Source organism: Vulpes vulpes, chromosome 1 (assembly GCF_048418805.1).
Source record: "Vulpes vulpes isolate BD-2025 chromosome 1, VulVul3, whole genome shotgun sequence".
Lineage (NCBI taxonomy): Eukaryota > Metazoa > Chordata > Mammalia > Carnivora > Canidae > Vulpes > Vulpes vulpes.
The window spans coordinates 111,707,787-111,731,391 of NC_132780.1; the positions used below are offsets into that span (position 1 = coordinate 111,707,787).

The 23,605-nt window shown below is 36.2% G+C and overlaps 1 protein-coding gene across 1 annotated transcript in view; it reads right to left on the reverse strand.

The window, feature by feature from the left end:
• The window catches only part of MORC1 (MORC family CW-type zinc finger 1), a 169,614-nt gene that overhangs the window by 120,311 nt on the left and 25,698 nt on the right, over positions 1-23,605 (reverse strand). Inside the window, exons 7-9 of the mRNA XM_072722555.1 lie at positions 19,901-20,060; positions 17,655-17,760; positions 906-1,031 (exon numbers count right to left, since the gene is read on the reverse strand). Of these exons, the coding sequence (XP_072578656.1) occupies positions 906-1,031; positions 17,655-17,760; positions 19,901-20,060 (392 nt within the window). The remainder of the gene's footprint in view (positions 1-905; positions 1,032-17,654; positions 17,761-19,900; positions 20,061-23,605) is intronic.

Genomic DNA, 23,605 nt, shown 5'->3' on the forward strand with positions numbered 1-23,605 from the left:
GGGGGGGAGAGACAGCATATAGGCATTAAATGTTTCTCCCAGTAGATATTAAGCGCCTCAAAACCAGAGCTAATCTTACCTTTTTTATGCTTTGGATAATCTTTGGATAACTGTTTTGGTGAGTAAATGAAGACCATCCAGGAAGAATACACACACACACACACACACACATACACACACACACACACAAAGACTGTTATGATTGCATATATAGTTGGGCAAGGTAAATTTTATAATATGTAAATGTTGGCTTCTAAAAAGTTTATGTTGGTACAAACTTCCGGTTACAAAATAATTAAGTCATGGGGATGTAATATACAGCATAGTTAACAATACTATATTGCATATTTGAATGTTGCTAGTGAGTAGATCTTAGAAGTTCTCATCACAAGAAAAATTTGTAACTATGTCTGGTTATGTATGTTAACTAGTTTATGGTAAAATATAAGTGAACCAAATTTGTGTTTATAAATATGTTCATTCTACACATAATATATACACACATATATGTATGATTTAATAGTTCAAATACCTTGGGTAAACAGAACACATAGTGAATTATGATTTTTTTAATGGAACTTATCATAAACAAAGAACCTAGGATTCATAAAAAAATTAATTCCTACTTCGAATGATTCTCTAACTTCAGAGAGTTCACGGCAGTGTGTTGTTATTATGGCCAAATATTTGTTACACATGATTACTCTTCAGCAAACCTTTCAGAGGCAGTCTGAATTTTATTTACAAGAGTATAAACCTTGCCATCAAATTATAAAATCTTACTATCAAATTGTAAAATTCTTATCAAATCACCTATCAAATCACCTTGACAATTTGGGGAAGGGGGGGCAATATTGATTTTATAATAAAAACTCTATGAAGTTAATTGAAAGAAAGTGAGTTACCTGGGTCTGTAGAGGCAATAGCATAGGTGTTTTGTTTTAACTCTTTTGGCCTGAATGAATATTCTCATCCAAGGTTCAAAATACAGAACAGATGTGTAGGCTCTGAATGACCATCTCTCTGGAAAACTAGAATAGAAAATATCAAAAGGCACACTGTAGAGGATGCACCAGCAAACCTTGCAATACTCACATACCTCATTAGGCAGGCTTCTCAATGCAAAGGGCTATATAAATCACCTATACTTTGATTAGAACTGAATTTTTGTTGGCAACTGATGCTAAGTAGAAGTACACCAGCAATAGAAAATACACTATCCATTAAAGCTATTGGATCAAAAGGGTAAAACCAATTCAAACAAAACTATCCCCCTGTTCAAAAATAACAGGAGGGGAAAAAAAATCTAGGCCCCCACGAATAAGAAACATTTCCATGAAGTTACTATAAACAGAGAAATACAATAAAAATGTTTAATTTGCATGGGAAATCATGAACAATAAATATTAAACTTCATTCTGTAAGTGCAATAAGTATTAAGTATTTATGGCCAGCCGAGGGGAGAAGTCTGATGATGTGGTGAGTGAGAGAGGAGAAAGGAGAAAATTAAAGGACAGAAAGGCAATAAAGCGGGAGCAGACATAACGTAAATAGCCTTGTGAAGGAAGCTACCCCTGTAAAACCACAGGTTGCTGGGAAATCACTGTGTTGCTGTATACTAACTCCAGGGACGCTCCCTATTAGAGCCCATTTATGAACTGTAAATCCTCTCCAATTAGATGAGAAATAAAGATCAAAAACAAGCCCAGCTGTGCTTGGGAAGTAGCGTTCTTTATCTACTGGGCCCCAGAAAAGATTACTATGAAGGGTACAAGGTCAAACAGAAAGGAGGGAGCCCTACGGCCACCATGTTTACAATCCTACTTCAGTCCAGAGGGAGACAAAGATGATGAAAAAAAAAAAAAACAGAAAGCTTGTCTAAGGGGGACTGCTCAACAGAGTCACAGACCACTGCCAGTTACTCCATAAGAAAGGGCAGAGCTTTAAGGAATTTACCAAAATGAAGATAAAGCCGGTAAGAAATCCAAAGATTTCCTGGCTGGTCATAAGTTCCTTTAGGAATTCTTTAATTGTTTAAAAAGAAATTATTTTCAAGAAAGACTTGAGTAGAATTTCCCAATAAAATATATATAAATGTATCTGGTCCATGGCTATTATTCCATAAATACTACTGTATCTTGAACATGACCAGAGAAGCTATCTGCATTACGGTATAGCAACATAATACCGTAGGTGGCTTTTACTACACCAGAAGTTACACAGTCAAGTAAATCCTCACCTGTTAAAAGAAAAGGGGGGGGGGGAGTGTCACCTTGGGACACTATAAATATTCCAAGGGCTTCAAATCCTTTCTGGATCTCTTGATTAAAAATTGCCCTTAGAACCAGTAGCTTTCTTTGACTCTCCTAAAAGCTAACACATTTCTGTCATTTGAGAGTAAAAGTCAAAAGTAATTCAAAGCCAAGTTTGAGAATTTGAGAAATAATGATGAGAGATCAAATTGGGCTAGACAAGTTTAGGTTTAAAAAAGACATTATACAAAAAAAAAAAAAGATATTAAAACAAATAAGGAAACATGTATTTCTACCATTTGATAGCTCACTTTTTGTCCTCATCCAATAAATATCTATAGGTAAACAGGCATAGCAGGTGTGCTGGTGATCCTCAGGATGTCCTCTATGTTAGGAAATTCACTGGAAGGGCTCATGGGATTTAGCACAGATCCTTGGCGATCTGGCAACCACTTAACTTGGGCAGTGGTGGGCAGCCCCACCAAGTGCCAGCTGTAGTTACTGTAGGCATTGAGGACCACTCTCAGTTCTCTAGATATGGGTCAGGCTTTCTTATACCCAATTCCTTGGCCATTTTTGGCTAACTCCTTTTACCCTCCTCACAGTGCAACTTGAGATCTCCTAACCTCTTAAAGCCTTCCCTCACTCCACAAGATTGGGTGAATCATGTGGCTTTGGTGCTCCCCTTCTTCTTCTGTGACTCCCCATCAGAGCACTTGCCACTTAGTGGTGTGTCACTGTCACTGTCACTATTTTTAACTAGTTTACAACCCCTCCCGGTTGTAAACCCACGAGGCTAGCATCCTCATCAATAAATATTTGTTGCATCAATGATATTTATTCAGGACTTTCTTGGCTTAATTTAGAATGAACAACAGGGATTTCCCTTTACAAGAAAGACTTTTAATGATTGATCATCTTCAATGATGATACTATCAATTTTTATAAATAAAGCCAGTTACTACAGAAACTGAAATAGAAGTGTACTAAGTTATCTTCAAAAGATGTAAGAAAAAAAAAAAAGATGTAAGAAAAAAAATACTGTTATTTTCCACCAACCAGGAACTACTTCACATATTTTTCTCAAGCAGTGTTCTCTTGTTTGCTTTCTTTTCTGTCCTGAATCTTGCCAGAAGTGCCATATCTCTTCATCTGTATCTCTCTCTCATTTTTCTATTTAACTGGCTATAATCAACTAAAGAAAAGAAGAGAGGGTGCTCCCCCCCAACAGGTGCATGCACAGTCACATGATAGATATGGGGAAGTAAGAGTGTTTTAAGCCAGAAACTGGCTTGAAAGTTTGTGGAATATAACAGCAGATGGAATAGTCTATGCGTTTGTCGCTTGCTCAGCATTTGGGAATTCTTAAGAAGTCTCTAAATCAGTCTTCAGCTGTGGCTGTGGCCTCGGTGTGGCCTCTTTCTTCTCCCAATCTATCCACAGTGTTTTGTTGCTGTTTTAAGTGTTGCTCCATATGTGGCCTATCATGGGTAGGTTGGTGTGGTCACCAAACTGTAAAGGACAGGAAAGGGGCCAGAAAGAGAGGTCCTGTGGCCGTATCATATCTCCTTTATCTACTAATTCAGATTCTCTGTGGCTGGAGTCTGAGAATGTAAATTTTTTTAAGTTACCCAGGTGATTCCTTTAACTCTGCAAGTTTTGAGAATCACTGCTTGGTAGACATGCTGGACAGGGCAGTATGTAAAAATGGTTGTCTGAAAGAGAGAAGCAGTATTTGGATATAGGACACCCTCTACATCTATCCACAATGGGTACACAGACAACGACTCCCATTGAACTGCCCTTGTAAGGTCCACAGTTGACAAAAATGACTCTAAACTCCAGGGAATAAGTTAGATTCCTTTTGGAATAGCTCAGAAGTGCCATATTTTTATTCATGAAAATACTGCATATTATAACCAAAATTGTTTTCTAAATTTATTGCTAAAGTCCCTACAAAATCTCTGAGGAGTCCTTAAAGTTGAAATTAACAAGCCCTATATTATCTTGAATATAAGGAAGTTCATAAGGATTTTTAACTAGTTTAGATTCTGAACTATGAAGGGGCTAACCAAATTTAATCTTAGGGTGGATTATACCTAAGAGAAATGTCAACTCAAAGAGGTAATTTAAAAGAAAAGTTATAAGCTATGCAAAGTAATGAAAGTGCTTGTCATAACCATGCTATGGCAAGCAGCACATTATAATTTGAAGCTGTAACTTCAGTTAAGACATAAACTAGAGACGTTATGGAATACTGCCCAATGACTGTCAATTTAGGAACACACTGGCAATGTGGCATCTAATTTTAACACATTACTTAGCACAAAATTTCAACTCCATTATTCCACATTATATCATCACTCAGCGTTGTTTTTTAAGATGGGTTCCTCCAGTTGCCTGAGATCCTAAGCCATGATGGATTCCAGGGGTATGACAAGCCCCTTCAGTGACAGCCAATTCCATGACATACCTTTTTTACTAGAGTCTATGCTTTCTTGCATTTTCTCATAAAGTTGAATATGTAAAATACTTATAATCTTAAAAAGACAAGTCACAAAAGCAACATGGCACAGGGAAATCACATGCATAATAGAACAGGTACAATGTTCACATGGTCTTAACCCCCAAAAGGGAATCAGGAAAAATGTTATAGGAGTGATCAAGTCTTCACAATTTGGAACCCAAAAGAAATTTCAAAGGTAACAGGAGCACTTCACAAAATTTCCCAAAATCCCCTCTTGCCCCTAATAAAGATCTCCAATGATCTTCAAGGACAGAGGAGAGTAGAAGCCACTACTAAGAGCGCCAGTACCATCCAATGAAAGTAGATACTTTCACACATCCTTAGAAAATTACTTAGACATTGGCATTCAATTCAGTTTACCTGAATTCACTTGTTGCTTGTTATATATCAGACACTGGGTTAGTTTCCAAAATACTATAACAGTAGTGCCAGAAAGAAGTGTTGTAGGCAAAAGCAGAATGGAGGCAACTAAAATGCATTTGGAACTTCCATGTGCCAGGTACTGTGTCTATTCTATTTCTACAGCATTGATACTAAGTAGATGATGCTATATACAGTCTCATTTTTGTAGATGTAAACAGTGAAGTTGAAGTTCAGAGACCATAGATAATTTATCACTAGAATGAAAGCTCTCCCAATAGAATTCACGCCATTTTGGGGCAGAGATATTTGTGTTTTGTTCCCTAATATATCGCCCAGCTCCTAAAACAAGGCCTGACACTTAATAAATATCTACTGAATGAGTGAAGGCAAAATGAATCCATCTACAGCCAGCTACTCAAGGAGAAGAACCAGGACTAGAAACCAGTTCTAAGCAACTATAGAGCCCATTCTTTCTATAATGTACCAGTTGCCTCCAGGGAGGACTGGCCTGAGGAACGGTGCTGCAATGTGACTTGGAGTGGGCATCAGAGGATCAACAGCTGCACCTCCCAGGACTCTCCTGCCTGTGAGCCTGAGGTTCTGGTTCTTTCAACTTAATGGACAGAACTGGACTCACGGGTCTGGTGTCCACATTTTTAAATTGTGTTTGTACCTTACTAGACACAGGAAAAGTTAATATGGCAATAGACTGCAAATGCCCCTCCCCCCAAACCTCAGTTTGGCTTCATGTCTCTGCTGACAGATCATGCCATTACATATAGGACTATTTAAAAAAAAATCAAAGACATAGAATCAAGTTGGGAACTATGAACACATACTTGTCTCCTGCTGAAACCCAACAAAGAATAGTAAGGAGCCCTGTGTGCGTAGAGAGGAGTGGGACAAGTAGTCAGATTACAGAGGACAATATCACATAGGATACAGCAGAGCATTTTAAAGACCTTCACTTTCCCTCTGAATCTAATCGGAAGTCATAGGGAACTCTTGTCTAGAGAGTTTTTTAAAGACTGCTATGGCTGCTAGAATCGCAAGGTTGGCATAATTTTCAAAGGATGAAAGGGTGGGAGCAAAGAGACCTGTGGCTTGGTGGAAGGCCCTCTAAAATAACCCCCGGGGAGACTTGACAGTGGGCTAGACAAGGATAGCAGTAGAGGAGATGCTAAATGGCTAGGTCTAGATCTATTTGAAGGCAGAACCAATGTGAAATAAGCAAGTTAGAAGTCCCCCAAGAATCTGCAGGACAAGATTCCTGAGTATGAAGAATTTTTAAAAAGTCAAAACCCACAGATAGACACTTTGTGGAATTTCATTTAAAGTTAAGAGAACTCCTAAAAGCTATTTGGTGTGGGGCGGGGGGAGGAATGAGTAATTTACAAAAATTCAGTAATGACATCTACATCAGACTTCTCATTAACAACATGAATTCAAGAAGTCAAATGAGCAACAGTGCTGATGGAAAGAAACTTTAATTTTTTTTAAAGTAGGCTCTACACCCATTGTGGAGCCCAACTCTGGGCGTGAACTCACAACTCTGAGATCAAGACAGGTCTAAGACCAAGAATCAAATGCTTAACCTACTGTGCCACTCAGATGCTCCAAAACATTGATTTTTGAATCAATGTTTCTTTATTCATTTAAACAAATATTAATAAGGAAAGGAAAAATATAGACACTTTTAAGGATACAAGTTTCCAAAAAACTTACCTCCAATGTACTCTGAAATAATTATTTGAGGATATAACCCAGCAAATGAACTAATGAGTGAATAAAAAGATAAAGGATGAAAAATGGTGTGGTAAGCAAAGAAAAATAATAAATCTTATAATTTAGTCTAAATAATTATTTATGCAGGGTATGATATAATATTGTAAAGTGTTATAAATAAATTCAAACAGAATAATAATCAGAAAAGGTAGAACTGGTATGGGGGCATATTAATTAACTCTACACTATGATAAGAAAACTAAATTTAGATATGTTTATTTAAAATGTAAGGTAATCCACTGTGAAAAACAGAATGGAACAAATAATTTTCAAATACTGAAATAGGAAAAAAAAATGAAACTTCCTTCTTGGCAAAAAAAAAAATCACAAATCAACCAATCTCACAAAGGGGGAGAAAAAAATTAGAACAAAATTAAACAAACAAACAAACCCAAGACCAAACCAATGACAACCAAAGAACCAAATTAAATATAAAACATAAAATGAGAGGGCAAAGTAAGTCCAGCCATAGCAGATGTCATAAACTAGATAAATTTCCTATTAAAAGATAGAAGCACCTAGACTGAGTCACAAATCTAGTTATATGCCATTTATAAGAGACAAATTGAAAATTAAACACACTGTTGAGAATAAAACAGTAGAAAAATATATGGTAATAAAAGTTAACCAAAATCAAGCAAACATAGGTTAATGTCAGACAAAAATAGAAACAAAGTTATTAAAACGTATTAACTGGAATACAGAGGATATTTTATATTGATAAAGGTTCCTTAAGATGTGTATGTGCCATAGATCTAATGACTCAGAAACATATACAGCAAAAATTAGAATAAAAAACAGTATAGGACAAAAACATAGGCGCTATAAGACTCACTGTTCTCAGAAATTGAGAGATTGAATAGGAAAAAGAAATAGAAGAGCTGAATAATTAAAAGCTTGATGTTACAGAACCTTTTTCAGAGATTCACAATTTTTCCAATGTTTAAAACATTAGGCCACAAGAAATCTCAACAAATTTCAAGGAGCAGAAATAATGCAATCTACAGTCTCTGATCACCATATAATAAAATCAAAACAATAAAAGGATATTTGACACCACCCCCCAAAAATCTATGTACTTGTAGATTTTTAAAATACTTTTTAAAAGTAACTCTTGAGCTAAAGAGAAAATCAAAATGGAATTTATAAACTATTTAGAAATAAGCAATAATGAGTAAATCTTAAAAAGCTGGGGGGGCCGCCTGGGGGCACAGTTTGTTGAACTTGGTTTTGGCTCAGGTTGTGATCTCAGAATGGTGGGATGAGCCCTGCATTGGGCTCCACACTCAGCAGGGATTCTGCTTCTCTCCCTCTAACCTTCCTTCCACTCGCATGCTCTCTCTGCCTATCTTTCAAATAAATAAATAAATAAATAAATCTTAAAAAAAAAAAAAAAAGAAGGAAGCAATAATGATAGTTCTACTTTTGAAATCTGTACAATAGAGCCATAATGCAGGAGTGGGGGCTAGGAGGATGCATAAAGCCTCAGTTTAGATTAGCAAATGAGGTTGAAAGTAAACAAATAAAAGATACACCTCAAGGAAGCAGAAAAAGTAAAATAAATCCAAAGAATGTAGGAGAAAATAAGAAATATATAATATAAACCTAGTAGACTTAAAAAGAATCCAGAATTATTTTGTTTCTAAAGACACTTGAAACAACTAAACCTCTCTGGCCAAGAAAAAGAGATGGCCTAACATGCAATAAAAGTAGTAAAAGTGGATACAACTATAGGATTGGATAAAACAGAAATTTGATAAGAATATTTTATCAACAAATTTACAAATCTAAATAAATATTTTTATAAGAAATTATAAATGACAAATTTGACCCAAGAATTTTTTTAAAAGATTTATTTATTTATTCATGAGAGACACAGAGAGAGAAAGGCAGAGACACAGGCAGAGGGAGAAGTTGGCTCCTCACAGGGACCCCGATGTGGAACTCGATCCTTGATCCCGGGATCACACCCTGAGCCAAAGGCAGATGTTCAACAGCTGAGCCACCCAGGCGTCCCTTGACCCAAGAATTTAAAAATATGAATAGATTAACAGTTATAGAACAATTCAAAAGTAATGAAAGTAAAAACAAAGACAGTGATAAGACCACAGATTTCTCAGAGAATATCTACTAAACCCACAGGCAAACAACAGGCTCATTTTATGTAAACTCTTCCAAATCAACAAAAGAGGTGAAAAACTTCTCAACTCACTCTACCATAATCTGTACACCAATACTAAATAAAGTATAATAAAAACATAATTATAGCCCAGTCTCATGTGTAAGCATAAGGGCAAAAAATATTATATAAAATACTAGTGAAATTAACACAGTGAATACTACTACATCATGAACCATTTGCGTTCATTTGAGGAATGGAAGGATGATAGTTCAATATCACAACTTTACTAGAATAATATACTATTTAAACAGTTTAAAAGAGAAACAATGAAATCACCTCAACAGATGTCAAAAAGCATTGACTTAAACTTAACACCAATTTCCTGATATGAAAATTAAATAAAAGTCACTCAATAAGCTAGAAATAAAATGACTTCCTAAGTTTGACAAAAGGCATTGATTAAAAGGAATAATAACTAGAACAAATATCATACCTAACGGTCAAAAATAAAAGAATTCCATTAAGATATAAACAAACCAAAAATCATGTCTGTTATTACCACTCGGAGTTAACTAATTAGTTAGAACAAGAAAATAGAATAATAGAAATGAAGACAAAACTATCATTATTTGCAAATAAAGCTTATAGAGAAAATCCAACTGAAGACTATTAGAATAAAGAATTTAGTAAATGGTGAGATATAAAATCAATAGTCAAAAGTCAATGGTTTAGGAATGCCTGAATGGCTCAGTCTATTAAGCACCCGATTCTTGATTTTGACTCAGGTCATGACCTCAAGGTCATGGGGTCTAGTGGAGTCTGCTTTAGAGACCCTCTGCCTCTCCCCCAACTTACTCATTCTCTCTCTCCAATAAATAAAATCTGTTTTTAATAAAAATCAATGGTTTTCCTTTCTGCACATTAACAATAATTAGAAAAAGCAGTGGAGAAAAAATCTTATTTGAATGCCAAGAAGTCATAATACCTATGAACTTGAAAAAAATGTACAAGACCTATATGAAGATATAATAATATCTAACAATTATTGAGTATGCACTCTGTGCCAGGTAATGATCTAAGCACTTTTCAGTTCATATATCGCCTAAGCTTCATAACAACCCTATAATACTACTATTACTACTACTACTATTGTTATTGCCATTTTCAGATAAGTAAATTGAGGCTCTATAGGGTTAACTATTTTCCCTAAATTAGCGCAGCTTATAGAACTATAAATTGAACTCAGATAGCCTAACTACCAAAGCCTGATTCTTAACTACTATGATATATATAATGATGTAGAACTCCACTCAACTATATAAAACACTGAAATAAGAACAAAAACATAACTGTCAGTTCTTTCCCAATTAATCCATAAATTCAATGGACTACCAATCAAAATCCCAAGAGCATTTTTTGTAATAAAACTTGAAAAGCTGATTTTGAAATTCATATGGAAAAGAACATCTGCAAGAACAATCATAATATTTTTAAAAGGACAGTGAAGGAGTACTTGCCCTACCAAATATCAAAACACATTATAAAGGCTATAGCAATTAAAAAGTTTTAATGAATTGAGAGCAGAAAAAAATATATGAAAAGAACTAGGCCATCCGGAAACAGATCCATATATGATGAGAATTTAGTTTATATCATTGATGCATTTCAAATAAATAGTAAAGGCTGAACTATTTTAAAAGTGCTATATCCATTAGAAAATATTAATCTGTCCTACCTCATGTACACGCCATGCTCAAAAAATAAATTCCACATAGATTAAAAAGCTACAGAAATAAACTACAAACACTAAAAGAAAATATATTTGGTTAAGGAACATCTGAGTTTAGAAACGCAAAAGAGACTCATAAAGAAAAATAAGAAAAATATTGACAGATTTGACCTTAAAATATCAAAAATTTCTATTAGACAAAGGACAATACTAATGATAATAAAAGTCTCATGGAGAGAGAGGGAAGAGAGTGTATGTGGCTATAAAAGGCAATAAGAAGGATCCTTGTGCTGATGTGTTAGTGGATTTGCACCAGGCTGGGTAGATTTCATCATTGTCAATACCCTGGTTGTGATATTGTATTGTAAGTTTAGCAAAGTAACAGCAATGGGAAACCTGAGCAAAGGGTACACAGGCTTTTTCTACGTTATTTAACTGCTTAAGAGTTGATAATTATCTAAATTCAAATTTTAATTGAAAAAAGGTCAAATGTCAGAGCAGCTACGTGGCTTAGTCAGTTAAGCACCCAATTCTCAGTGTTGGCCCAGGTCATGATCCTGGAGTCCTGGGATCAAGTCCTGCATTAGCTCCACACTCAGTGGAGAGTCTGCCTGAGATTCTCTTTCTTTCTCCCTCTGTGCCTCCCTGCTGCTTGCTTGCTCGTACTAGTGTTCTCTCTCTCTCAAAAATAAATAAATCTAAAAAAAAAAAATACTAAGTGTCAGACTGGAGAAAATATTTTCCTCATATTTAACATCCAAAATAATAATAGCTAGAACCAAATAAAAGTTCCTAAAAAAAAAATCAATAAAACTACATAATAGAAATATACAAATATAAGCGAAAGATACAAGCAAATTATGGAAGCAAAGTTAGCATCCACAAAACATTAAAATATAATCAATATTGTCAAAATCAGAAGAAAACAAAGCACAGAGAAATAATCTACCTGGCAAAATTTTTAAGGTTTGATTACATTGTATCTTAGTGAAAATGGGGCATTGACAAAACTCAGCTCATTGGTTAGGTGCACAGACAGTTTAAGCTTTTTGTACAGTAATTTAGTACTATTTAAATTTAAAATTACTACCACTTAATCTGGCAATATTATTTCTGAGAATCGATAATAAAGAAATACTTGTGCAAGTGCCCCAAAATAGAAGCATAAAGATCACCATTGTTAAAATAGTGAAAAAGTGAAGTCAGTCTAAGGGCCCATGAGTTTTGAGGTACAATACATCAATGTAAAATAACTGAATATTACAAAAAAGTGTTATATACCAATGTATCGTAATTTATTGCTTCACATCCATTTTTAAAAAGTCATTTTAAAAAAGAGGAATACGATTATCCAATGAAAGAAACCAGGACTCCTTGGAGGAATGGTCAATTGTGTTACAGCAACAGAAGTATAATATGAGCCTGGAATATCTTAGGATGCTGAAAATGTTCAAAAATGATGGTGATATGTCAAAAGAACACAAAAGCCAGCTTGAACAGGTTCCCAGTAGCCAATTCTAGGACAATTTTAACCACAAAATTAATACTGATAGTATTAAAGGATATACTGATAAAAGGAATGCATGGGTCCCTGCTGTGCATAAAGAGAAAAAGAGGGAAAAGATGAATGATGAAGCAAATGTGATAGGATATCACCATCTGGGGAAGCTGAGGCAAAGATATATTGGAATTCTTTGTATTATCTTTGCAACCCTGTTGGAAAAGTTGAAATTATTTCAAAAGAAAGAGCTAAGGAGAAAAAAAGTATGAATTTAATATAAACTGAAAAATAGTGAAAAATCTAGATGATATACTTAAAGATCCCAAGCTGCAAAATTATTTCTATAGTAGAAGAAAGACTGGAGGGGTTGGGGTAGAAAATGAGAAAGCACTGTTATACTGATTTATGCATTTACGCACGTTTGAGTAGTTTTGAATTCACTCATATCTGTGTACTACTTAAGGCCAACTCCACCCTCTGTCCCAAAGACTACTGTCCCTGGAGCAGGGGCTGGGCCACCAAGAAGACCAAAGTGAAGAGTGAGATACAGGAGAGTGTAAAGAAAACTTACACTTGGATCCAGGATTTGGCGGCATACCTTCTATGAAATTTCAAGATCTCGATTATGAAATTATAATTCTATACTGGTATCCACATAAAGAATTCTATGTCCTGGGATGCTCGAGCGGCTCAGTGATTGAGCATCTGTCTCCAATTCAGGGTGTGATCCCAGGATCCAGGATCCAGCCCCAAATCAGGCTCCTTGCAGGGAGACTGCTTCTCCCTCTGCCTATGTCTCTGCCTATCACTCTGTGTCTTTCATGAATAAATACATAGAATCTTAAAAAAAAAAAAGAATTCTAAGTCCTATGAATTAAATTTAAAACATCTGAATTACAGAGTCATTCCAAACCTGCTGTCCACACAGACTCTCTGGGTAAGGAATACCGAAGGGGAATTATAGCTCTGTCGATTTTGCAGACGCCAACTTATACTAACCCCACGTGAGGGATCTTAAACCCTCCCATCTACCACCTGTCATCTCCATTTGCTCAGTCCTACTGTATTCAATCAATAGGGGACCTCTGCAAATTACTCTGATTTTAATCATCTGTGTGATTGTTACTAAAAGCTACTAACAGTCACCAGGGAGAAGGAAAGAACAAAGTAACTTGATTTTGTTTTGACTACTTCAAAGGGTGGGGGGGACTTGGGAGGGGTAAAATTTGCAAAAATTTGAGATGTGGGACATGGTCCAGAGTTCCAAAAATTACCACAACATAAACTAACAAATAAACATTGTCTAAGCTGTCTCTGAAGAAACATCTTGTTTCCCATAATTAGTTCACTATTATTTTCATTAATATTCCATATTCTCACCCCTTCCCCTGCCACTTTGTTCCAAAGTCTTAACTTTCTTTTGATTCCTTCCAAAGTTCTTTTTCATGTTGTCTTCTTCCCTTTTAGGGCACTTTGCCTAAATTTAACATGGCAGATTCTTTCCCTGCGGATACAGCCCACTTTCTGCATATCACCCTGAAACTATGTATGATTCCCTGGCACTCTCCACATGCCACATTCACAGATTCAAATTCTGATTTAATATATCACACGTTAAATACAGACTTCTGCTGATTCTGAAATTCTGAAATGACTTATCTATCTACATAATTTTTTTTAAATTTAAGTGAAAACAGGTTGTCTTTACAGTGATATTGCCAAAGCACATGCTACTGCCTCTGTGCTTGAACATCACTCCTAATGAAATTTTCATGAGGTTACTGTCATCTTGAAACAAGGCCCCGCTGATGGTTGGATGATGGTTGTAGACCCTCATCCCAAAGCCTTAGCCCGAAGCAAAAAAAGGGTTTGGATTGCAATTCAAATATTCACAATAACTGTATGAAGATTCAGACACTTTGACTCAGTAGTTCCCTTCCAGGGAATTGATCTCAAAAAAAAAAATTCAAAAGAAGAGAAAAAATCCATCTGCCAGAAAATGTTTATTTCAATATTACCCATAAATAATGTGAAACAGTGGGACCAATGCTACCATCCAAAAATATAGAAATCGTTATGTAAGTTAGAATGAATCAATTTAATGGACTATTGTAAAACCACTTAGTAAGAAATCATTATGAAATGAGACTTACCAAGACTACATAATAGCAAAGTTCAGAAACAAATTGTAAATGAAAAAAGGAAAATGAGAAATCACACTTAAAAAACATTAGAATCGAATAACAAAAATTAATAATCAGGGCAGCCTGGGTGGCTCAGCGGTTTAGCACTGCTTCAGCCCAGGTCGTGATCCTGGAGACCCAGGATCGAGTCCCACGATGGGCTCCCTGCATGGAGCCTGCTTCTCCCTCTGCCTGGGTCTCTGCATCTCTCTCTCTCTCTGTGTGTCTCTCATGAATGAATAAATAAAATCTTTGAAAATAAAATAAAAACTACAGGAAACAGAAAATATTTTTTAAATTAATCAATTATGATATATAAATTATTTTCTTTAAAATTTTTTAAAATATTGTTTCACTTTTGACTTTATAGTAAACCAAACAGGTAGAAAAAACACAGAAAAAAAGCTGGAAAGCTTGAATTTTCCTATTTCTATGTAGAAAATTAAATTATTTTCAGAATCAGCAGGACCACACCATCTAACACCAAAGGTGGAAATTGCCTAGTTGCAAGGTTTGAAACTTGTTTTGAACAGATGAAGAATCATGCCCAGTGACTTTAAGGGGACACAATAACCACAAGAAAAAGAAGGGGCAAAGGAGTTATTACACTGTAAACTACTTGTTCTCGAAATCAAGATAATATAACTGTACTTGATTAGAAGTTCAAAAATCAGAAGTCATAAATGGAAGAAGAATCAGAAAAAGATCCATCTTCGACTAGAGTATTCTTTCAGCTGCAAGAGTCAACGTTTTTCTAGTCCCTTCATGAAGAGGAATTGGGTGTTAATGTCAGAGCTCACTGACTTTTCAAGGGGAAAACTATATATACATCATTCCCCCACAGAAGGTGGTACTGCTGTCCCTCCTTGACACTATTGTGAGACTCCTCAGAAGCCATGAAATGTATAGATGGCACCGCTGGCAGAGAAATGATGTCTCCTCTTTACAACATGCATCCTCATAAAAATCCCCCACCCTGCCTTTAGAAGGGTTTTCTTATGATTAAACTACAAACAAATGTTGCTGAAAAACCAAACAAAAAAGAAATCCAATGTGGTCAACATTCCAAACTTAAATTATACATATCCTGGGTCTGATCCATTTTCTTCATTTTGTGATTAAATGCTTAAATGGCTTAAGAAGCTTCTGACTCGATTAAACAATCTAGAAACAGTAAGAACTTTTTCCCAAAGAAATTAGCTGTCAAATTATTTCTCTAATAATGTATGTGTTTCCTGATGCTGGTGCTGAAATGCCAAGGCACTCTGACAGATAACTGTTTGAAGACTTGGGCTCTAAGCTTTTAAATAGCATGAGATGTTGGGTTTGGATACAGCTGTTAGGCAGAAAGGCTGGGCCAACAGGGGAGGGGGAGTTGGTGACAGAGGTGCCAGTAACAGTTCTGGGCCTCCTTTTTGATATCGGCGTGTTAATGCTGCCAAAAGGGTCCCCAGCATTTGTACAACAGTAATGACACTGGATTTTTTTTTCCAAAAGAAAAAAACCTTCATTTCTGTGTAAATTAAGAATTACTGTTATAACAATGAAATGAAGAAAAATGTAAATTAGAAAAAAAGTAGGAAAGATCATCTGAAAGTACGTTATCAAACATTACATTTTCAAACTGGGGATGGGACCTTCAAATTTCACCTCAAAGACAAAAGTAAAAGAGGTTCTGGGATCCCTGGGTGGCGCAGCGGTTTGGCGCCTGCCTTTGGCCCAGGGCGCGATCCTGAAGACCCGGGATCGAATCCCACGTCGGGCTCCCGGTGCATGGAGCCTGCTTCTCCCTCTGCCTGTGTCTCTGCCTCTCTCTCTCTCTCTCTCTGTGTGACTATCATAAATAAATAAAAATTAAAAAAAAAAAAAAGTAAAAGTTTATGTAGTTACTCAGGTCTCAATATCTTAATCTAAAACTGTATGGTCCAAAAAAAAATAAAAATAAAAAAAAATAAAACTGTATGGTCCAATGTGGTAGCTACTTGGCCACATGTGTCCAAACTGCTGCATGCTATCTATGTAAAACACACACTAGGTTCCAAGGTTTTAGTAGATAAAAAAGAGTATAAAATGTCTCATTAATATTATACATATTAAAATTACACTTTATACCAGATTAAATAAAATATTATTAAAATTAATTTGACCTTTTCCTAATGGGGCTACTAGAAAATTTAAACTTCATATATGGTTCATATTTTGTGGCTCTCATTATATTTCCATTGGACAATACCAGTATTTAATTAAAATGAATCAGATTGGGAGTACCTGGGTGGCTCAGTCAGTTAAGTGTCTGCCTTCGGCTCAGGTCATGTTCTCAGCGTCCTGGGATGGAGCTCCACATCGGGCCCCTCCACCTGCTCATGCTTTCATGCTCAATCTCTCTCAAATAAATAAAATTTATTTTTATAAGATTTTTAGATCAAATAAGATTGAATTTAACTCCTTCCAATCCCTTCCAGCTCCAGAGTTCTCACACTAAGAGACCATGGGCTCAAGCTGGTAAGTTTCAAATACAAAGTTATTTTAGAGAAATTTAAGTTTAGACATTGTTTCATTATTTCTCCACACTTTTTACTCATGTTCTCCCATTCCTTATTCTGTTTCCTTATTCTCCCATTCCTATGGATCCCTAATAGCCAAGAAAAATGAATGTGTCATTTTTTTTTACTTATAAACTGCAAGTATGAAGTTCATAGGGTCATTCTGAACTGTCAGTTGATCATATTTCTTTTTGCTTCGCACCATACTGATGCTCATTTTTAATGACATGCCATGAATAATGAACTCTGAGGGTTTTTTTTTCCAGTTTTAATATTCATAGAATAGGAGTTTCAGAATTAGAGAAGCTTACAAGCGTTATTCCAGTGGTTCCCAAGTGTGCTGCTACCTCTGAATCACCTGGGGAACATGTGAAAAATACTGATTCCTTGTCCTGATAACTGGAGCTCGGCAGAGTCTGGGATAAGACAAGATCCTATACTTCTTAAGAAGCTCTCCAGGTCATCCAGAGGGTCAGCCAGGTCTGGGAATCAGTGGTCTAGCCTCACTATTTCCTCTGTAACTGAGATAAAATGAATTGCCCTAGTGCTAAGGCCAAGGGGCCTCAGACCTAGAGCCAGGATGCAGAGCTCCAAAGCCAGCTTGCTGCCATTATGGAGAGACATCCTGTCAAACACAGACAATACTCACTCCTCAAGGGCTCCAGCGACCAGTATATCTTCCTTGTCTGTCTTAACATCCAACTCTGGTTCTCCGCTAAGCAAGAGCTTCAAGTTATAAATAACCAGCAAAGTACCTAGCAGAGAAAAAAAGGACATTTGACTTGTTGATACTTCACACTAAGTGTTAGTCATGGTGCTATTATCTCATCTATGGAATTAAGCCTACTCTAGACCAAATTTCCTTGTGTACTTTAGTAAATAATATGCTTGGATAAGTTCCAAGATATAAGTCTTACAACAAATTCCATTCTCTGCCAAAGAGTGTTGAGTTTTTCTACATTACACTGCTTATTCCAATTCCATTCATTATAAGTCTCTCAATGTGGATTCTTAAACTTTGGCACTTTTTTCATAATTTGCATTATGAAAATTGTTAGGAGTATGAGCTAAATTTGCATTATAGGTAAAGCTCTTGTCGGTGGAACTGAAATCAATGCACATAAGAACAAAGATGGATTTTTAAAATTTGTACAAATATGAAGAATTGCTTTAGCCCCTATTGTAGGTGTTGGCAAACTTTTTCTGTAAAAGGCCAGATAATAAACATTTCAGGCTTTGCAGGCCAAACGGTCTCTGTCACAACTAACTAATCACATCTCAACTCCAACATCGTAGCACGAAAGCTGCCACAGTGCATATAAATGAATGTGTGAGACTGAAGTCCAATAAAACTCTATCTACAGAAACAAGTATGGCTGGATTCTATCCTGCAGGCCACAGTTTGCTGACTCCTGCCCTAAAGCATAGTTAACAAAATACTACAAATTCTTTACAAAATTGATTATGATACCAGCAGGATTGTCAGAGAAATTAAAAGAACAACCAACTATACTTCTCTTGGTAGTACTAAAACACAAGAGAGAACAGCACAGGACAGTGATTAAGAATGCCTGTGTCTAAATCCTGATTTACCAGTGCAATGACCGCAGATAAAGTTCCTAACCTCTTTGAACCTAATTTCTCTAATTTACAGTGTATCTCATAAATTATTTTGAGAATTAAGTTGAGAATTAAGTTTGAGAATTGAGTTAATTTTTTAAGGCACTTAGAAAAATATTCAAGAAATAGTATACCCTTCATTAGTATTTACATGAATATTTTACAATTAAAAGTCAACTAACAAATTACATTAACTTTCCTTACATTAACTTACATTAACTAACAAATTACATTAGTTTTCCTTAAAGTATACCATGTATAGGGGCATTTTGAAAGACATTAAAGACATTTTGAAAGACATTGGCTCAGTCATTTGAGCACCTGACTTTTAATTTCAGCTCAAGTCATGATCTTAGGGTTGTGAGATCGAGCCCCAGATTGGGCTCTGTGCTGATTTGCTGCCTGCTTAAGATTCTCTCTTCCTCTCCCTCTGCCCCTCCCCCACTGCTTGTACACACACTCTCAAAATTAAAAAAAAAAAGTCTATCATGTATACATTAATGAAATTAATATTTACTGAACTGCTACTAGTTTTAGTCTAACACAAAAGGGAAAGGATGACAAAAATATCATTGTTAAACAAAATGCCACAAATTAGAGAAGAAATTTTGAAGGTAATACAAGCCAAGTCAGAAACAAATTTCTCAAAATTTGACTATAAACATTCCATAAATCAAAGAGTTTCAAAAAGGAAATGCAGAGTTTTCTCTAGAGTAAGATTCGTCTTGTTCTAGATATGAAAGGTAGAAGTCTGGAGAAAAACTGACACTGGAAAATGTTAGTAGATTCAGTGCCTTCTACATGTTGAGTAGAAAGCTGGTACAGGCTAAAAGAATATAGAAATACAGAATATACAGAAAGATCTGTTAATTTGGAAAATGTCCACAAAGCTTTTGCTAACTCTCTGCCTCAGACACCTGGATTCACGGGCTTATACAATGCTAACTCTCTTATACACATGGGATCAACTCCTAACTTTGCTATGTAGTGCAGGGACTATGGATTCCCTGTGGTCACAGACTATGTCATTGTCTTCGCATCCAGTCTGCACCAAGCTCATGCAAGTACAAATCGTTCTCCCAGTGTCAGGGACTTAGAGCTATTCATATTTGGATTCACTTAAGACAGAATTCATATGGATAAAATGAATGCCCCCATGTGAGATCCCACATGGTATTATAAATAGAAAAAATATAAAAGCATATGTAAAGTATCTTTTGAAAGACATTAAAGACAAATACTTCCAACAAAACTTCAGAGTTTTGATGATCTTACCACATTTCCCATAGATCACATCAAACTGCTGCATCAGTTCAGCTTCATTTCTAAATGGAGAGTACTTAAAAATTATAGACAATTCTGTTGAGAATTTCTGAGGATCATCTGTGACAGATTCTCTGGTTCTTGTTAACCATGAAGGTATTGGAACCACAACCTATATATATTAAAAAAAAACATCAATTTACTATGAAATACACAAATAAATACCATCATCCTTTTGTCTGATCCTAATTCAGTCCATTCTTCATCTAGCCAAATTACAAAACACAAAGTTAAGAGTTTATTTCCCCCTGTACTTTAGTTTTATAAGAAAGAGACACATAACAATTATGTATACTTAGAGTTTTATTCAGAAATGCTCCATTGTATGATATGGGGACAGATGGAACCTACTTCAGCTCCTATTGAAATATGGGAAGGATGGCAGAGGAGCAACAGTACCAGCACTCTAGAAGTTGAACAGTCCATGAAAGCATATCCAGGAAAATCAATCTGAGGGCAATGTTGGAAGAGAAAACCAGCCAGTTTACAATTCAGAATAACCCTAAAAGGCTCAGAGACTGATGGCATGAGTAAACTCAGGAGGTGGGATCAAGGGAGAAGAGAACTGGAAGTAGCATCTGGAGCCCATTTGGCACTAGGGCCCCTATCTTCACAGAGACTGGATGCTTATTTTCTAGAAAGAATGGAACAAAGCCTTTCTAGATTAGAGGATATGTCAGGCACAGTTATTAGGGGGACATTACTGAGATCAGAGGGATGAAAATCGTACACATTGGATGCTGAGGACCCAGATCTCTTCTCTCATTTGGGTCCCAGAAAGCTCTTAGCCAAGCCTTCAGGCAGAAGACTGTAGGAGTCTTCCCTGAGATATCAGACTAGCCCCAAAGGAAAGTCATAAAATTACCTTGAGGGTTTCCCAATAATACAGCACAGCTAGAGCTCACTACTGTGATGCTCACAGCTGCCAAGCCTCCCACCCCAATTCTACTCTCGCAGAGCTTTCAATCCAAATTTTATTGGAATACTCCTTAAAGTAGTCAGGATTGATAGCCATCTGAGAAAAGCCTCTAATATGATAAATATAGAGCGAATAAACAGGCACAAACAAAGCAAATCATTTGAAACAAAAACCATAGGAGGAAGATGAAAATTTCAGGGGAAAAGAAAAATCAATTATTGTTAATATCTTTAGAGTGCTAAAAGGAAATATTGTATCCATGAAACAGAACTATATGTCTTTAAAAAAGAATGAGGGGGATCCCTGGGTGGCTCAGCGGTTTGGCGCCTGCCTTTGGCTCAGGGCGCGATCCTGGAGTCCCGGGATCAAGTCCCGTGTCAGGCTCCCGGCATGGAGCCTGCTTCTCCTTCCTCCTGTGTCTCTGCCTCTCTTTCTCTTTCTCTCTCTCTATCATAAATAAATAAATAAATCTTTAAAAAAAAAAAAAGAATATTGAGAGAATTTAAAACACTTCTTGGAAATGAAAAATAGGACTAAAGAAAAAAAAATACATGAAAAGGTTGGAAGATAGATGTTAGAAAAATCTCCCAGAGAACAAAACAAAAATATAAAGAACAGAAAATAGAAGGAAAAAGATAAGAGAATTAAAGAACTCATTCCAGATGTCCAAGCGCTAAGAACAGAAGTTGCAAATATGAAAGGAAGAAAATTATTAAAGATTACAGAAAAACATCTCCAAATTGAAGGACAGGTGTTTCCAGATTGAAGGTGTCCAATATGCAACCAGCACAATATATGTGAATAGAGCCACCCAGAAGCAAAATACTTAAATCAGAACTTTGGAGACAAAGATGACTCTACTGACTTTATTTTTTATTTTTTTTTAAGATTGTATTTATTTATTCATGAAAGACAGAGAGAGAGGCAGAGACACAGGCAGAAGGAAAAGCAGGCTCCATGCAGGAAGCCTGATGTGGGACTTGATCCCAGGTCTCCAGGATCGCATCCCAGGCTGAAGGCGGCACTAAACCGGTGAGCCACTAAGGCTGCCCTCTCTGACTTTAAAAAGTAGAAGCGGGAGGCGGGGGGAAAATATGTCACACACAGGACTCAGAAATTAAAATGGCTTTAGACTTCTCAATGACAATGCTAGAAATAAGAAAATGACGAAGGAATGGCTTCAAATTCCTGAGGGAAAATTCACTCCAACCTACAAATAACACCAACCCAAACTATCACTGAGTGCTCAGGTAGGTTAAAAATATTTTCAAGCACATGAAGTCTCAAAATACTTGACCTCTCATGCACCTTTACTAAGAAAGCTAACAGAGGATTGTTAACAAGGGCAGATCCTGGGAGGACAGCAGAACACCAGCCATGGAAAGCAAGAGCGAGAAGCAACACAGGAGAAGACTCCAGAGCAGAGTCTTCAGGAAGATGGGGCTCAGCTGAGCACAGCTGGAGACTGGGGTTAACATAGTGACAAAGACAGAAAACCCAGCCAATATTTAGTGACAGTGGTAGGTACATAGAACACCAAGCATACAACTAATAATTCCAAGGAAAAGAAAAAATTGTGCAGAAAAAGGAAAAAACAGTTTATGACATGATATAGTTGTGAATAGTGTTTATACAGTCTTATAAATACTGAACATTAGCAGAAATAGAATGATAATGCAGCTATGTTGAGGGTGGAGGATAGGAAAAGTATGTATGTGTGATATGAACAGAGGAAATAATATATATATAAATCCCTTTATAATGAGCAGTTATCATATAATACATCAAATCAAGAAGCAGTAATACCAGTATGTTATATAGAGACGCACGGAAAAATACTGAAAAATAATCAGTTAAAATTGTTGAAAGAGATTGCCTGAGTAGAAGTGGAAATGGGAAGGGGTGGCTGGTTTTAGTTTAAAAAAAAAGGGGGGGGGGGAATGGCCCATTTTAGGAATGCTATAACCTCAGCTTTGGCCCAATTTTCCATGCCTTTACATACATAAATGGCAACATAAATACTTAAAGCATTGCTTTTCCTTATAGCAGTCTCCCATTCAGCTACTCCCTATTGCCTACAGATTGTTCCTTACCAGGCCCCACTCCATTGCTGCCAGCGGACATGCTGCATCCCTGCGGAACAACTTCACATCTCCACTGTCCTTCCAAATCCTATACTCCTGTCCAAGTGTGAGAGTTGCTCCACGCCACTTCTCTCCACATACCAGCCTTTCCACTGCGAAGGGAACTCTCTCCATAAAACCCTCATTGACCAATCAAGGCTCTCGAATCCTTCTATCTATCCCATTGCTTTTGACAATTCTGTAACAGCAGAAGTGCATACTCACTGGACAGAATTGTTTATAAACACCCTCATTTTGTTATGAATCCAATTCACAGGCGTTTGCCTATATTTTGTGACTACTTTGATGGTCAGATGATCTTTTGCTGGTTTTCTCCCTGCCACAGGGTCTAATCATGCTGGGTAGTTTGTTTACCTGCATTCGCTGTATTGAATTACACGGACATTCTGAATAGTAAAACTCAGATACTGCTAATTAATAAAGTACAGCTAGGTCATCAAATGGAGTTGAAATTATGGTCGCCGAGGTTACAATTTTTACTCTGTTTTGCACTCAGTTTCTTTAGATTTTGTATTCCTACCCTTTTAATCCAATATTTATCTTTATTATTTTTTTAATTTTTAAATTTTATTTAAATTAAATTAATTAATATAT